Source organism: Quercus robur, chromosome 8 (assembly GCF_932294415.1).
Source record: "Quercus robur chromosome 8, dhQueRobu3.1, whole genome shotgun sequence".
Classification (NCBI taxonomy): domain Eukaryota; kingdom Viridiplantae; phylum Streptophyta; class Magnoliopsida; order Fagales; family Fagaceae; genus Quercus; species Quercus robur.
The window spans coordinates 43,311,677-43,329,617 of NC_065541.1; the positions used below are offsets into that span (position 1 = coordinate 43,311,677).

General features: G+C 34.6%; 2 protein-coding genes across 4 annotated transcripts; both read right to left on the minus strand.

The window, feature by feature from the left end:
* Positions 1-1,498: 1,498 nt before the first annotated feature.
* On the minus strand, positions 1,499-6,634 carry LOC126695608 (F-box/kelch-repeat protein At3g23880-like). The gene is made up of 3 exons (XM_050392427.1): positions 5,278-6,634; positions 4,966-5,026; positions 1,499-1,733 (listed from the first exon to the last, which is right to left on the minus strand). Exon 1 carries the CDS (start codon positions 6,566-6,568, stop codon positions 5,288-5,290), a length of 1,281 nt encoding a protein of 426 aa, XP_050248384.1. The 5' UTR covers positions 6,569-6,634; the 3' UTR covers positions 1,499-1,733; positions 4,966-5,026; positions 5,278-5,287.
* A 4,607-nt stretch (positions 6,635-11,241) lies between these two features.
* LOC126695613 (F-box/kelch-repeat protein At3g06240-like) lies at positions 11,242-14,348 on the minus strand. Of its 3 annotated transcripts, XM_050392435.1 has the most exons (3): positions 12,880-14,348; positions 11,701-11,869; positions 11,242-11,598 (listed from the first exon to the last, which is right to left on the minus strand). In XM_050392435.1, the coding sequence occupies exon 1, from the start codon at positions 14,129-14,131 to the stop codon at positions 12,956-12,958; it is 1,176 nt and encodes a 391-aa protein (XP_050248392.1). In that variant the 5' UTR covers positions 14,132-14,348; the 3' UTR covers positions 11,242-11,598; positions 11,701-11,869; positions 12,880-12,955. The 3 variants fall into 3 exon arrangements, with proteins under 3 accessions (XP_050248392.1, XP_050248393.1, XP_050248391.1); XM_050392436.1 differs by having other exon boundaries at positions 11,242-11,869; positions 12,905-14,348; XM_050392434.1 differs by having other exon boundaries at positions 11,242-11,869.
* Between the last annotated feature and the right edge of the window lie 3,593 nt (positions 14,349-17,941).

The following is a 17,941-nucleotide window of genomic DNA, read 5'->3' on the forward strand; positions in this document are numbered from 1 at the left end:
TTCCTAAGTGGACAATGTTAACTATCATGAAAACTTTTTTAGGCTTAGTACGGATGCTTAAATTCGTTGTAACTAAGGGCCAATTGGAGCTGGATGAATCATCATCAGATGTAGTACCGGCAAATGGGTGAGAGGTTTCTCCAGAATCCAACAATATTGATCACAATTCTCACCATATTGTACCTTATGCAGGTTTCTCTGAAAAATATTGAAGTCTTATCAGCTAGAGCATGTGCATCATGAAGGAAACCATAGATTAGTGCACATCTTTTGGCATCTCAAAAGAAACTCCAATACAAAACTTGTGGCTAAGAAAAGGCGTACGTAATTGTAGAAGACTAGAAGTTGTTTTGAGTTGCAGTCAGACCCTTCTAATAATATACTATGCCAACTATTGGCTGATGTTTGGGTTATTTGCTATCCTAAACTCTTTTACTTGATACCTTTTATTAAATGTATTTTTTTTTTTCGCCAATTATAAAAAGTCAAAAGGTTTTCGTTTTAGAAAGTTTTTGTTTGATGAGGAAAAATATTTTGCGGATTGGCAATTTTTTAAATGAGGTATCTTTTTTAAAGATCCTTTCACATCCATAAATGGAGCATTGATTGATAGTGTGTAAGATTAAGAGTCTATTTGAAAACAGTTTATTTAACTGAAATTGAAATTTTTTTACGAAAAGTACTATAGATAAAACTAAAAGGTATCTAAAATAATACAATAAAATCTATAAATAGTACCAAAAAGTGCAATGAGATTTATGAATAGTAGCAAAAATAAGTTAAATAATAAAAAATGCTGGATTTTTAAGTCAATACCAAACGCACATTAAAATTGATTAGATCAGGTGAAATCTAACTATTTTTTTCTTTTTTGGTGTACTCTTCGATTACTTTACAATTCTCTTGAGCATATACATAGAAAAATCCCTTAAAAGTTACCCACTACAAAAAAAATGCTCTATGGCCACGTTTTTAAAACGCGACTATATGTCAAAAAAACGTGGCCATAGTCTATAGCCGCGTTTTTTTAGGCCGTGCTTTCTAATGTGGCCTAAAACCTGTGACTATAGGACTCATGGCCCTAAAACCTGAGTACTCCAAAATGTTAATGTTTGTTAAGGTTTTAAGAATCACTAAACTAGCCCCATAAAATGGTTTAAGGTAAGGATTAATGTGATCACACGAGCATAGTTTCATTTTTTCAATCTAGCCTTAAGATTTTAAATTTGATGTTCTAAGTTCTTTTACTAATTCTATATGCTATTAATCTAGTTTACCTATATTTGTTTTTTCAAAAAATATTGACATGCATCACATGAATATGCAACTAGTAATTACTAATATTGCAAACAGTTTTAAAATTCTAAACCCCCCCCCCCCCCCCCCCCTTCTTATCCTCCATCTTTTCTACACCTAACCAGCCCGTAAAAGCTTCACATTCAAACACAGCTAATCAACTAAACTAATCAACTTCGCGCAGCCAAACTGTAGAGCCCAACCTTGACAAGCATATAATTAATATGGTCAACAAAATGCTAATTCAGCAAGAACCTTTTTGATCCCTGTCAGCTAATTAATTTGGTAAAAATGAGCTCATCCTCAAATATGAAATTCATATACACTCAACAGATGGTATTGAGTTTTTCAGCAAAAACTTTCTGAGGGCTATAAAATAGCACAAATACCCTTGAGCCGTAATTGGAATTTTGCTTGAACTGTAGACCAGACCAGAGCTACAGACATGAAAACAGAAAATAATGTTAATACCACATTTTGCAGGTTGGTTCAAAAAAAGGGCACCAAATGCAAGCTCTATTGTATAAAATAGCACAAATACCCTTGGGCCATAATTGGAATTTTACTTGAATAGAAGACCAGAGCTACAGACATGAAAGCAGTACTCGATAGCACATTTTGCAAGTTGGTTTACAAAAAAGGCATCAAATACAAGCTCTATCGTATAAGGGTCTATGCAAGTTACTTGAGTTCAACACTTTGATGGCAAGATTTGGTGGACATAAAAAAGAATATGCTACGTAATTATATATTAGTTGACTATTATGAATTATCTGGTCTAATCCATGCATGCAGTAGTTTTCCTGCGAAGCAAAATTTCGATCTCTGAGCATAAAACCATTTACAAAAGTAATAGTATAATATTAAGATTAAGCATATAAATTATCCTTCATCCTAGTCATTACTCAATAGAATCAATAGTTCAACGCCCCAAGCACAAAAATAAAATGACGTTTTTCTCAAGTGTCAAGAGAAGACAGATGTTGAGAATTACGACCACAACATACCAAGGAATGTAGACTAGAGTGAAATGATCAACTAAACCTTGATCCTAATTAAATTGGTATCAACTATGTTTCCAAATGAACTAATTAGGGTCACCCATATGTATTCCTTTCCATCATTCTATCATATTTACAATCATACTCTCAATTGATCTCTAATCAACATACCCTTCTTCACTACTTATAAACATGTTATTTCAAGTCTCTCCCTTCTACTTTTCACTCTCTTAACTTGAATTATATAACTCTTTCTTATTAGTGCATTAAGAGGTCTTCATTGCAATCATGACCAAATCATCTTAACCGACTCTCCCTTATTTTTTCCTCAAGAGAAGTCATGCCTAGCTTTATAGGTATAGCTTCATCCCTTATCCCTACTGATCTAAGTATTCTTAATATCAATTATGATTAATTATATAATAAACATGTTGCTTCTTAACACCCCTAATATTTTGTACCATATAGCATAATTGGTCTTATAGTGCAATTATATAGAATCTCTCATCTAACTTAATAGGCATTATTGTTACACAATAATCCCCATACACTTCTTCACTTTCCCTAGGCTACTCTTATTCTATGAACCATATCCTCTTCATTCTCTCCATCCTTGTTTTTTCCTTGATAAGTTCCTCTATCTCCCCATCCTTGTAATTAGTTGATCCAAGATTGTCTCGATCTTAATGCATGGTGGATGTTGCATATAGCAGCAGTATTTATAAACAATGCATATTAGATGTGGAACCATAGAAGCCAAAGAATTCAGGTTTGATTGTGTAAAATTCTCTTTTAATAAATTATCTAGGTGAGGTCCTGGCAACAGTGATGACAGCAATTACATACAGGTCATACGGGATTTTTCACACTCTTACTATATATTTGGAAAGCTTTCATAAGATATAATAAACTTGAAGATTAAGTTTCTTGAGTTAAAATTTTGAATAATTTACCTTTTGTTCATCTTGGTTTATGTGTGTCACCCTATAGCTATTGAATCACCACAGATCCTCAAGAGAACATTCACAATTCACAATAAGTTCATGATCTGTTCTGTTAATATGCGAAGAATTTCAATGTGCATGGTTGTGAGAATTTAGTCTGAATAGATACCGAGTATTAATACTTTAGGATGTGAAAGCTGTGACTATTGGCAGCACGAACAAAGACACAATGTGTTTAAGAAGGCTTAGGTAGACAGATGCAAACCAAGTTAAAATATGAACCCAAAAAGACAGATGTAAAAACATAAAACACCGTAAAGGATGTCATTACTACTAGTACTAGGCTATCACTTGAACCTTATTCATAGCTAATTTTTGTTTGTTAACAATTTCCTTCAGGCAGTCTTACGTTTTCTCTCACGTATCGAAGTTCAAAATAACCCCAAGAAGAGTTAACTTGACTACCTGGTTGCTGCAAAGAAATTAAACCTCTGCTTCCCTTTGTAGCCCAAGTAATTTCATTGTTGCCCACCCAACTTTATCCATACTCAAATTAAAATAATATATAGCCGTAAACTACTTGATGGAGTTGTTATGTTTTACTCCATCAGTGGAAGTTTGTTTGTTTTTTCCCCTCTTTCTTTATATTGAGATACACACACATGACACATCCTAAGTTTTAGCATAATTATCACTTTAAATTTATTCCAAGTTGTAAAACAGTTTAACGTTCTGATTCTTGCCATTCTCAAGTGTAGATACTAGTGATTGTTTATTAAAAACAGGATTTTGCTAAATTGTAGCACGATGTATAGTCCGACACCTGCTTGATGCTAGAAGGAGAAGTTTTATAAGCTTTGAATGGAAACTCGAAATAAATTTGTCTTGTGTGAAATACTAATGATTTTTTATTTTGATCCCATTTTGTCAAAGATCCTAATTTTAGTTTCAAAGTTTTCCAGGTTTATTAGAAAATTTTTAAAATTTGTAAGTAATGGATAAACCAAAAAAAGGTGGGAAATTTATGGAGCAAATAGAACTTCTAATCTCCTGAGGTTCCTGATTAGCTCAGTGGTGGAGCGGCTAGCTGTTAACTAACTGGTCATAGGCTCGAATCTTCATTCCTTTTCAATCCAGTTATTCCCTTCATTTATTGGGAAGAACACATAAACATTTCGGGGACCTCAATTGAGTTCTAGTATCGATCTATCTAGCTTTTGTCGGGCTTTCTAATTAATTAATGGCATTACAATGCACTGTCTTGCTTTCCTATCCAATACTAGAAACTACTTATAGATATGCACACTTGAAGGAAGGGAAGGCCCTCTGCTTGATCTTCTCTTGCTCTTGGTCAAGTCCTGGGAGCTCGTCCTCCGGACGGACCAATCTCGTACTTTATTTTTTCTTTTTATCTTACATGAGAGAGAATATATTGTATTGTTTTTTTTTATTATTATTTATCTTTTTTACTATTTAGATTTTTTTTGGAGGGCATATATAAGATAGTTAAATTTGCGCTTGTTTAATAAGTTGAACTGGAAACTAATAGACAGGAAAGGTCCATTACACAATCAATGTACTAAAGGATCACCAAAGAATTACAAATTAACAGTGTAACCAGCTGGAAATGGAAAGAAATAGGGAGAAAGAATATTTAACATTTCTGCCAATAATAAGAAAAGATGTAACCAAATTACACACTGCAATCGATAATTGATAAATACCTTTTTCTATTTGCTCCTAATTGAAAGACAGTATGAAATGATCCTCCACATTAGCCTCGAGCTGGATTAAACAATAAACCTATGTTAATGACTTTAGAATGCCCAATATTACCACTAGAAAAGTGATACTAACTGAGGAAATTAAAATAAATACATTACTGAGGCCTTTTTGTTTGTTATTATATGATCAAAAGCAAGGTTATCAGAGTATAGAATAGTAGTATACTCTGTCTTAAAGCACAAGGGATGCGTTACAGCAAAATTGAAACTGATAGTGATACTGACAGCAAATTTGGCATCATGTTTCTTTACCTTTACGGCTTTACTTCTCTGTATTCTTCTTCAAAAGAACTAGGCTCTCCACGTAATTATCCAAATAGAAAGATCTTGATAAGCCAGAGATGTAAAGATCAGTACAAGGTCTTCCACGGCGGCCATTTGGTGCGTACAAAAGCAAGCCTTTATCTTTATCATCTTCCATAGTTATTAGAAGTTCACCATTTTTCTTAAAACCTACCACCCTTACAAAATTTTCACCGACATCAATAACATATAATTTAGTCCAAGATTTCACAACATTATACTCTTTCATCACCCAAACAGCATGCTCCTTCACCAACCAATCCTCACGGCCACCACGGTCGACAGACTGCTCCGGCTGCCCTCCGTGTAGAGTAAGTAATCCATTAAGCACTGCTATATTCATCATCGATAATGGAGGGGCACCTTCTAAAATCTTAGGTACAGGCACTTCATGAAAAACAACCTCATTCCCCTCATTCCCCAAATCGAATGACACAATCAAATTGTGGTAAGCATACTCTGGGGTGTAGGCAAGCCAGTGGAGCGCTCCATTCACAACAACGGACCCGAATGAATCAATTATATACTGAGCACTTGGCTGGGCTTTAGCAGAGCACCACCCACCTGTGTTAAGCGTATAAATGTCAACCACAGGTGAATAACAGTACTTCAAATACGTAAGTCTCACCAATATGTAATCATCGGTTGGAGCGTGATATCCAAACCCAAAAAAAGAATTACTTTTTGGCTGATCATGATATTTGGGACGTGGGAGTTGCATGGATCTATTAATTGAAGGGTTCCAGAGATAATAGTTATCATCTATTGAAAAATAAGAAGAATCAACCATACAAATTAGTCCATTGACTGAACCTACTATTTCGTGGAAGTATTGGCCGTATCTGGCTTTAATTTTGTATGGACAATTCAACTTAATGTAATCTGATGAGCATCCAAAGAAGCCTCCTTTGTCTTTTACTTCTTGTGCAAGACGAAGGAGATTGATATGAAAGGCCGGGTCGCTACGATTCAGATTCTTGAGGTGATAGTTGCGAGGGAAAGGATTATCTGGATTATCAGAAGGATGCAGAGTGAAAAGTTCTTCCCCGGTTTCTTGGTCCAAACGACGAAACAGATGATATGGGCGTTGTTTGCTGTGAGCGAGATAGGTGGTGGCAAAGTGAGGGTTAGAGATGAGAGAGTTCCATCTTTTGCAAACGCACTTGCACCTCGGCACTATCTTCGCTGGTACTCGTATTAGGATTTCAACAATCAGCTCCGCCGGCAGATAGTCCGACATTTTTCTTTTCTACTTCTCTGCGTATGAGAATGTGAGAATCTGAGATTGTGCAGATCAGGATTAGGGTTAGGGTTAGGGATGTAGTATAAATCCTACAGTACTCTTATACTTATATACCATGTAGTATAGCATTCACAACAAGATTGCTAAAAATTAGTTTTTAATGACTCAAAATACTATTCTATCTATTTTAACACCCCATTTTATAATACATCAAATATTTTATTTTGAATATTCAACACATTAAAATAATATAAACAACACCATGAAATAATATATCTAAACAATAAACAATAATCACAATCATCAACACATTAAAATAAAAAAAAAATTTTAATAACTTTAGAGCTACAATAAAGTGTCAAAGATTTACTGTAGCTTGGTTGCTAAATTTTTTAAATTTAGCACCGTTGATATAGCTTGCTTTTTTTTGTGTTTTGATTGTTAAAATAACTTTTAGGTCATTTTTAGCATCTTCAATGTGAGTGCTCTTAATTAGCTTAGCTTAGTATGAACTGTGCTAAGTGAAAACCTAAAAGAAGTTTACCTAGGAGTTTAATTTGGGCTAAGGTTGTTCAACGGACCGGCCCACCCAACTACTTCCATTATATCCTACCCGGTTTCATTTATCCACTGATGAGTACATGAGTACCAAAAATCACAAACTCTGTGAAACGAACTAAAACAAATCATCAAAAAAAAAAAAAAAAAATCATTTTCATATGGGTTTGGGTGCTATGGAGGGAGAAGGTGGAGATTGTTGAGCGGAGATTGGAGTAGAGAACAGTGAGAAGCTTGCCGTTTGAGGTGTTCATGTTTGAAAATTTGTAGTATTAGAAAAGCTTACTGTTGTTAATGTTGGCTGTGAATTAGTTGCATTTAAACTTTGTTAGATTTTTTTTTTTCATGGTACTTTGTTTAATTTCTGAATTTAGAAAATGATAAAACAAATATTTAAATGGGTCTAAGAAAAAGAATAGAGAATAAAAGAACAGAGTTTGTGAAAAATAAACTGAACTAATAAAGAAAAAAAAATCAGCTTAAATTTAACCAAAAATTTGAAGAAGTTAATATGAATGATCTTAGTTATATTTTATGTAAAAATTGAAAAGGTTGATTTTTTTTATTTTTTTTTTTTGAGAATCCATCTTCATCTTATTAAAAACATCAGCCAAAGTCGGCTAAGAGAACATCCAAAATAGGTGGTGGAACATCCTCCATCCACACTAGTACACCATCAATAGTTTTTGCGAATTTAGCTAAAGAATGAGCAACTGAGTTCCCCGATCTACGGGTATGAGAAAAAGAAATGCAGTTACAGTTAACTAAAATTTGCTTGACGGAAGAAATCAAATGGCCAAAAGAAGAAAAAGAGTCTTCTTTTTTCCTTAAGGCCGAAATAACCACTTCGGAGTCTCCCTCAACAATAAAAGAGGGTAGATTGAGGTCCATAGCAAGGGTGATAGCTCGAACCGCTGCAAGAGCTTCAACTTCGTCGGACGATGATGGCATCTTAATCGAAAAGGTTGATTTAAGTGCTCTTAGTTCAATGAATAAAACTATCGTATTTATTCAACAAAAACTTCATAGCTATCATCATTGAACATGTATTAAAAATTTCTTGTAGCTAAATTTTAACTAAAAATTTGTAAAAATTGATATGAATGCGCTTAGTTTTATGAATAAATTGAAGAGATTGGCATTAGTTATAAGAATAAAACTACTGTATCTATTCAACAAAATCTTTGTAGATATAACATTGAACATTTATTAAAATATCATTAAACTCATATTATCAAGGGAAAATATACAAAACCTTTATGTGGTATTGTTTTATGTGTAAAATGTTAAATGGATAACTCTTAACCCTATTTAATGTTTTGAGTCTAACACTTAAATCTCTTTTTTTTTGGTGGGGAGGGGGGGGGGGGTGTTTAGACTTTTAGGGCAACACAAAACATAAATATTCCCCTCAATACTTAAAAATTCTTTTAATTTTTATACATATAACAATATCACATAAATATTCCCCTCAAAACTTTAGAGGCTTAAGGGCCATTTTTGGTCTTTTTGTAAGTAGCAACTTGTTAGACTAGAGGGGGAGGGGGCAAAATCTATCCATCTGGTGTAAGACTAATGTGATGCCCAAATTAAATGCTGCTACAATCTCTTAGGACAAATTGTTTTATCTTGCCATTTGGAAAATATGATTTGCAAGAAACTCACTAATTTTCCAAAATAAACAATTATCACTGGAAAAATCAGAGCCACAATTATAAATAATGTTGCAGATTATTTTATTATAATTATTTTTTCATCTTTGTTCCATCACAATGAAAAACCAAATAATAAAAAATCATAATAATAATATTGGTAGCATCCGCATTCCGCACACATCAGTTAAGCTAAATATAGATAGAAGTGCGAATAACACACCTAATCATGAGCTTGTGGCATACAATATGAAGTGTGAGCATGTGGCATACATTTAGGCTTTGGCAATTTAGACATCTAAATATTTATTTGAAAACATACTCTCAATTAGCTGCCTAGTGGTTAATTGATCCCTGAAAGGCATTTTCACTCAATTTAGATTCATATTGAAACAAGTTGGACCTCATCCAATCTTGTCTAATATAATCAGAACATTCACAGCTGGGCTTGTAAGTGCCAAATGTAAGCATATTTTAGTATTAAGGCCCAATTTGTCTCACTAGCCGGAAGGCTAAACTTGAAAAATTGTAATTTTTTTTGGCATAGTGCTACAGTACCATCGTAAATGTATGATGGTACTGTAGCACTATGCCAAAAGATTATATTAATATTTTATTCATATCGGGCTTTTCTCTCTCATTCACGGTCTCTCATCTCTCTCTATCTTTCTCTGTCTCTCACTCACTTTCCTCTCTTTCTCCCTCTTCTCTATCATCTCTCTGTCTCTCCCTAATACCACTACCATAGTCTAGACTCCAAATTCACTCTATAATCAACGAAGCTCCACCGTGATCGGCAAAATCGACGTGGTGGCGCGGTTGAGTTGGAGATCGACGTGGTTGGTTTCTAGATCGACGATGGTGGGTTTCTGGGTTTGACGTTGTGGTTGTTGTCAACGAGAACAACAGTGGTGGCTGATCTCTTGGTGGGTTTCTTTGTTGTCGATGAGATCAATGTTGTGGGTTTCTTTGTGTATGTGTGTGTGTGTGTGTGTGTGTGTGTGTTTTTTTTTTTTTTTCTCTTGGTGGTTCTTGTAGTGGCTGTTTGTTGTGGTTGTTCGTTGTGATTTTTGGCGATTTCTTTGTGTTTTTTTTTTTTTTTTTTTTTTTTTATTGATGGTTTTTGTGGTGGTTGTTTCTTCTGGTGGTTGTTGTTGGTGGTTGGCATGGTGGTGGCGTGGTGGTGGCTATTGTGGTTGTGGTGGTGGTTGCTAGCTAGTGGCGTGGTGGGTTTGCTGGGATGTGAGTGACAATGGTTGTTAGTTTTTTGTTTTCTTAGTGGTGGCTAGATTTTTAAGTCAAGATTTTACGATGGTGGTGATCTTTTAGACCCAGAAAAATGAAGAGGAAGAGAGACTGAGGGAAAAGAAAGAGAGAAGAGAGAGGAAGAGAGAGAAAGAGATTGTGAAAATAATATTTTAATGAATGGATGATGTAAATAAGAAATGGGATATTGGGTGTATTGTAAAATGGTATGGTATAATTGATAAAATAGCTTTTTGGGATGATAAAATAGGATAGGATGACATTTCCAGATGGGAATGCTCTAAGATGATAACAATATCCTACTCTACAGTCTAATAATAATAATAAATTTTTATTAATAAGAAATCTTTTATTATTCTCATCTACCATCATCAATCCACAATCTCTCTAATATCAATAATGCCAAATCCAATCTCGACAAGGATCCTCTTTAACGAACTCACTTGAGTATGCCGCTCTGGTTCAATCAACACTTGCTCTTCCCTGGCCTACATTTCAGACCTTCAAACTTTCGTTCACTATGACTGTGACACAATCTGCTTTGAGAAATATATAGACATAAATACAAACTAAACAAGGGCAAGATATGCTTGCAATGTTTGCTACTTCTTTCATCAACCCCGTCTCTTAATCTTCCTTTGGTTACTATATCTGCTGTTAAGGATCATGGAAGCTCAAGCTGGCTTAAAAAGGGTTTGGGAAAATGTCAAGGTGTAACGATGGAGGAGCTATATGTTTGCTTTCCAAATTGGGGCCAGCTAGATTAAGAGAAAATTCATGATTTTTGCCTACTTTGTATCTTGCAAATGAAGATGTGGTGAATGTAAACCGCAAGGAACTTGCGGAACTTCTTTCATAAGGATTATAAATTTATAATCATTAGTGCTTTGTGTCCAAACTAAGAAGTTATTCATCGTTCACTCCCAAAAGCATCAAAAGCATTAACATAAAGCATTGTATCTATCAGCATTTGATAGTGAGAAAATGCTAGATAAAAATAAGATTTTAAAAAGCTGTACATAAAAATTAAAAGCTAAAAGCTAAAGCTAAAGCTAATGCCAAATAGGTTCTAACATGATCATTTTTTTAACCAATATAAAGCTGCAACTTTGTAAAATTACACATATAAGCAGCCAGGCAGGGATTTAAAGACCAAAAGACTACTGGCTAGAATTTTTTAAAAATTCCGTCCTTGGCACATTCTTGAATCCATTAGTTCATGTTAGGATATGCTTATATAATGTGAGATCAGAGTTGAGATACTGCATGCACTAGCAAGCTTGATGGCCCCATTTCTAGGTCTAAATTATAAAACTTACCAGTAAAAAGGGGTCTATCGTTGTGCCTATAGTCAAAGTAGATCTAAAAGTCCCACTTGAATACTTGATCCATTTTATGCTTAGTACATCTATAGAAAGTTCAATAAGTTGATTAGGGCCTCTCACCACACTCCAAATTCCAACCGAGTTGAGCAGCAATTTTAGTTGAAAACCAATCTTGGATAATATTTTCAAGGCAAGACAAAGAAAAGTCACCAACTGAAGACAACATCTGCTTTGGACATAATTCCGATAGGGTGACACAATCATTAAGTAGAGGTGGTACAAAAGTAATACATAATAAACTGTTCAAAGAAGCCTACAAGTAGCTAACCTTTGAGTGTCCCAAAGATAGTCAATATACAGAACCATGGATAATGCCAGTGGATACAAAAAGGCTACAAAAGTTGGCCGCTTAATGGAGTTAAGCAATCAGCACACCTATTGGCTTCCCTATATATATAGGCTTCACATTAACATGTCAATCCCTAGCTAGTAATGCCCTGCAATCAAAAACCAAAGTGTCATAACAAGGCAGGATTTGTGAATGATTATTTAGCAAACTATATACCTAAAGAGAGTTTATTGCAAGAAATATATTGGTAAAACCATGTTCCAAGCTGGAATTAAGCCATCCCTAACAGCCTATAATTATGCAGTAACGCCAGTGGAATGTACTATATTTATGAAAATGACTACTATCCAATGGCCAAAATGATCTCTAATTAATGCCTCCTGTATTTGAAGGGCTTGGGTTTCCTTTCAAGCTACCATCTCTATTCAATTTAGTGCTTGTTAATGGGAGAAGGGGTCCAAAAAGTGATTTTAGTGTGAAGAGAATTATATTATATGCACGATAATAGAACTCTTAAGGCATTTTGAATGATAGTCTGTGTTATTTGTGAAGTGGCATATAAGTTCATACTAAAATGACACCAATAAAAAATGGTTTACAAGGAAAACAAAATGATTAAGTCTGCAGGTTGTAATTGATGCCAAGGCAATTGTGTCCATTAGCATTGCCTTAAAAAATGTAAGGTAAATTCAAGAGAATCACATCTGGGGCAGCATTGTAAATGAGGTAGGAGTGACGAACAATTATGAGCACATTTACCTCATTCAAAAGAATATAACACATTCAACCAACAACCAGGCATCAAAAAGTTTTGAAAACTGAGATTTTCTTCTTTATTTTAATAATTTTTCATATAAAAAAGAAGGGGATGACTCAAGCACACAAGCCACCATAGAATTATAATTTTAAAAAAAAATATATATATATATATATTTTGATAGTTGGGTCTAGGGGAATTTGAACCTTGGATATATTCATTAAAAATATCAAGAAATGCTAACCAATTGAGCTACAAGATTCTTGGCATAGAATTATAAATTACAGTGTAAGAAATTCAAAAAGGGAAAATTTGCAGGGAAGCTAAACATCTTTTAATGATAAGCAAAAAAGTAACCAACTACTAAAAATAATTACAGCACTTGTTTGTCAAGAACTTACCTTTTCATGCTTGCTTAAATCTTACCCCAATTTTGAAAGACAGTAAACCCATGTGAGAGACTGCAGAATGCCGATGTCAATGACCATAGAAAAGAGATTCAAACTGAGGAACTAAAGATTCCTCTACTCCATCTTCCACATTCAGTAGAACAAGACTCTCCATATAAGTATCAAAATAAAATGACTCAGGTTGGGCATGGATGTGAGGATTCAAAGTCCTTTGGCTATTGGGATCATAAATACGCAATTTCCCAGACTTAGTTACTAGAACTTCACCATTCATTGTAAAGCCTAGCACATTCCCAAAATTGAGATTAAATAGTTTAGTCCAAGTTTCAGCTACTCCATACTCTTTCATCACCCACACTGAGCAAAACCCGCCAAAAGCTTGATCCCTATATGGGACAAGCGCAAGCAACCCATCAAGCACCGCAACCTTCATATTGAATCTATGCACTTCTTCCAAACTCTTAGGCACGGCCATTTCATGAAAATCCTCATTCCCTATATCGAATGACAAGATCACATTGTGAGACGCACTATTAGCATTATGGAAATCGCCATTGTGCTCTCGAGTGTGCCCGAACCAGTGGATCGACCCATTCAAAAGCACTGAAAAGCTCTGGTCTGCAATATTCTGACAACTATGGCCGGTAATAGTGCGCCAAGCACCGGTCCTAAGCGTATAAATCTGAAAGTCAGGCACAGGAAAATATTTTTTTCCGTCCGAATATTGATCAAACAAATCATAAAGATACACAAGTCTCACTAATTTGTAATCATCAGTTATAGGGTCATAGCCGAACCCAATATACTGCATAGGATGAAGGCTAGGATAAAATTTAACGCCAGGACACGGAAGGAATATGGATTTGCGAATAGAAGGGTTCCAGAGAAGTGCAACAAGGTCAGTTTGGTCATCAGGAGTATCATTCAAGAGACAAACTAGGCCGTTGGATGAACCAACAATGTACAAGTTTTGCTTCATAAAGCTCCTGTATGGGAAGTGCAATTCTTTGAAATCTGATGGGTATGCGAAAAATCCTTTCTTTTTCATTTCTTTCTCAAGAACACGGCGATTGTGTTCGCGAAAAACCCACTTGCAGTCTAGGTGTTTGGAAAAATGGTTGTGAGGGAATGGGTCATTGGAAGAGAGGAGAGTGAACCACTCTTTCTCCATTTTGTCATCGTAATGACGAAAGATAAGGTAAGGTGGGTTTTTGGTGGATGAGAGAGACCGATTAAGGTGCATTTTGATGAAGTCATGGCTTGAAATAAGAGAGCACTAAGTCTTAGAAACGCAACTGAATCTGATGAGCGACTTCACAGGCAGGCGTGAGAAGATTTCGACGATAATTTCAGCTGGGAAATAGTCTGACATTGTTTCTTTCTCTGACAAATGGAAGAGAGTAAAGTTGGAGTGTTGGACCTTATGTCTTGGTGCAGAATGCGGAGACAGAAACGTTCGAGTGTGTTTTTGAAATTTTGAATTGTTTTGAAGATTTTAATTTTTTTTAAAAGATTAGACGGCATTATTAAAACTTGATTTTTTTTTTTTTTTTTTGAGGGGTAAAATTTAAAACTTGAATTTAAAGTTTGTCCGATGCACAGTCGTTTAGAGGTGTTCAAATTTTCTATACCACTTTTTGTATACTATTTTATGTTCCACCAATTACTACTTACCATATTTTCATTTTACTTTCCTTATAGAATAGTTGAAGTTTAAAATGGAAAACAATCATACACATGGTAAGTAGTGATTGGTAGAACATAAAGTGATACACAAAAAGTGGTCCAGAAGATTTAGACTCCATTTAGAGCACTCACAACAGTGGTGCTATTATAGGTATATTGATATATTTTAGCTCCCCAGTCACAAAAAAATGCTCCAGCAGTGGAGCTAAATCTATTTTTTTTAGCTCCACAAATAGATGTGCACCGTTCATGAGAGCTATATATATATATATATATTATTTTAATCAACCAGTTGATTAAAATAATGCCTCTCTCTCTCTCTCTCATCTCATCTCATCTTTGAACATCTCTATCCGGTCTCTCACTCCAGTCTCTCACTCTGGCCTCTCACTCCAGTCTCTCACTCTCTTAACTTCGGTCTCCCAAGCCGCCGATCCACCCTTTCTATCAACCTAGCTCAACGACGTGATCGAAGTGCTTGCTCGTGGTGGTTTTTTTTTTTTTTTTTTTTTTTACTGTGGACTGGTGGTGGTGGTGGTTTTGGTTGTGGTCGTGGCTGAGGAAAAAGATTGGAGATTTGGTTTTTTTTTTTCCCTGCTGGTGGTGGTGGTGGTGGTTATGGTTGTGGTTATGGCCGTGGCTAAGGAAAAAGATTGGAGATTTGGGGTTTTTTTTTTTTTCCCTGCTGTGGACTGGTGGTGGTGGTGGTGGTTGTGATTGTGGTTGTGGCAGTGGCAGAGGAAAAAGATTGGAGATTGGGTTTTTTTTTTCTCCTGCCATGGACTGGTGGTGGTAGTGTTGGTGGTGGTTGTGACTGTGGTTGATGGTAGAGGTGGTTGTGGTTGGTTTTTTTGGGTAGTGAGATATATTATTTTATTGTAATGGTTATAATATTTTATTGTAATGTTTATATTATTTTATTGTGTTGAAATTTAAAATAGATCCCCTGCTACAGCATGTGTGTAGGTAAAATAGATAAAGTAATTTTTGGTGAAGCTAAATAGCTAAATATTTAGCTCCACTACTGTGGATGCTCGAAATTAATAATTTGAACGGTACACCGTACATTATACTGTTAAATAAATAATTTAAAAATTCAACAACATTTTTCCAATTTGAAAATTAGCAACAAATACAAATGTGTGTGTGTATCGAGGGGGGGGGGGGTTAAGATCCAAGTACAGAATAGAGCCCTTGGGCCCAGTCCGAGGAGGTGGAAGGGTCCATCCCTACATTAGTCCTAACCCAATACATAATGAGAGCCCGAGAATAAATAACGAAGAGGTCGATTGCCCAAGGAGCAAGCGTTCCTCGAGAAGCGTCAAGCAGGCCACATTAGACCAAAAGACAAAATACTGAGAAAGACGATAAAGACATGCATGCGAAGAATAAAGGAAATAACTGGATAAAGTACCCATTATCACCGCATTTAATGCACTATACCAACTCAATTGGCTGCATTGATGGTAGAATGACTCTTGAATAGTGTCCTCACAGCTTGCAGCTCATTCTACCACCTTTAGCAGAACCTTGATTGGACAAGTATCCCAAAAAAAAATCAATAGCCGTACAAGTGGAAGGGTAGGATGCAATCCAGTTAGCTATATAAGAAGAGGAAACCCCTTTAAATAGAGGGATGAAAAATTGAAAATATACCTTGTGCAACATTACCCTATAACTAAAATTTGAATATTATATGAACTGCTGTTCCTCAACCTAACTCGAGGAAGTGTTAATTTAAAAATCTACTTCTCTATTGTAATTTATGTAATGTTTTTCCATTCACTTAAAAGTTAAACCATATAAGCATATCAAGGTTGACTTCGGAAACCTACTCTCTAACAAATTAATTGTATTGGGCCATCATACATAGACTCTCTATTCTAGGAGGGCTTAAGTGTTTTTGCCCACCTACAATATACATACTATCTTCTAAGCATGCACATTGCGCAAGTTCAGATGCTCTTCTATTTTTTTTTGTAAAGGTTAATAATTTGCATCTATTATAATTTAGAAATATATATTTTTATCTTTCAAACAAATAAAAAGGATAAACTCTAGAGCCTAGAAATGAGCAGTAACTGTAATTTCTTTTTTGAGCGTAAAGGGGAAAAAATTCTAAATTTTAGAAGTTTTCTTTTTGAATTCAAAATGAAATTTGTTATTTGACATTTGATATTTATGACATTATTTCTAAATAAAGTATCCTTCATTAATGAAGGTATTTTTGAACCATATAAAAGTAAAGTTGAAAGAAGAGAATATATATATATAAATTTTCAACTATTAAAAGTTGCAGTTTTTTTTTTTAAAGCTGATTTGAAGTACTGAAATCAGTCAATCACATTGGACAATTTTTTATTTATTTATTTTTATATAATAAAAAAATCATCAAATGCCGCAATGAAAGAAAAAAAAAAATAGAAACACAACAAAAGAAAATTGGAAAGAAAAAATTGTACTTTAAAAAATGTTGGAAAAACACATGTTTTAAGTACTCATGATGTAAGCAAATGTATTTAGTACCATATTTTTATAAAATTTTTTAAAAATGAAATTAGATAATTGAGTTTTTAGTATGAGTATATATTTTTTAGAAAATGTTTGTTACTTTTCTAACATGAACAATAAATTAATCTTTATTTTTGAAGTGAGAAAAAACTCTCAAGCAAAGACAACAGCTCTTCTCCATTTCTCTGCTTCCTCTTTGTTTGGGAGACTCTCTAAAGGTCTGTTTGGATACAATTTATTTTGCTGAAAACTGAAAACACTGTAGCAAAACAATTTTTAAATGTGTGAAAAATTACTGTTCACTCTTTTTTTACTGTTCATATGCTTTGGTGTACTGTTGATGTCTCATGAATAGTGCACTAGGCGTTGGTCTAAAAAAAAAAAAAAAAAAAAAAGCGCTGAAAACGCACAAGAGGGACAAATGTGAACGTGGACGCTGTATCCAAACCAGGCTCTACTCATCCTGTCTCTCTTCACTCCTCCAAACTTAAACAATCCAACTCTAACGCAACCACAACTATTCTCATATCAAATTAACGCAACCCACAACATAGTATTTTGTGTCTTATTGAGTTTGTTAGCATTAGAAAAGACAGGTCAAAAGAAAACTACATTTGATAAGTGGAAAATCCTATTCAAACTATGGTTATTTATCAGGAAGTGTTTTATCCTGAAATTTTATAGAAAACAATTATGTTTCATACCGTGTGAAACGAAGGAAGCCAAGAGGCAATGTGAAATTATTGAAATGAAACCAAGAGCTACGTGGACGTAGGCAAGTATTTATTTTTATCACTCACTTGGTATTGATTAAAATTTAAAAATTATAAATGAAAATTGGATTGTTTGAAGATGA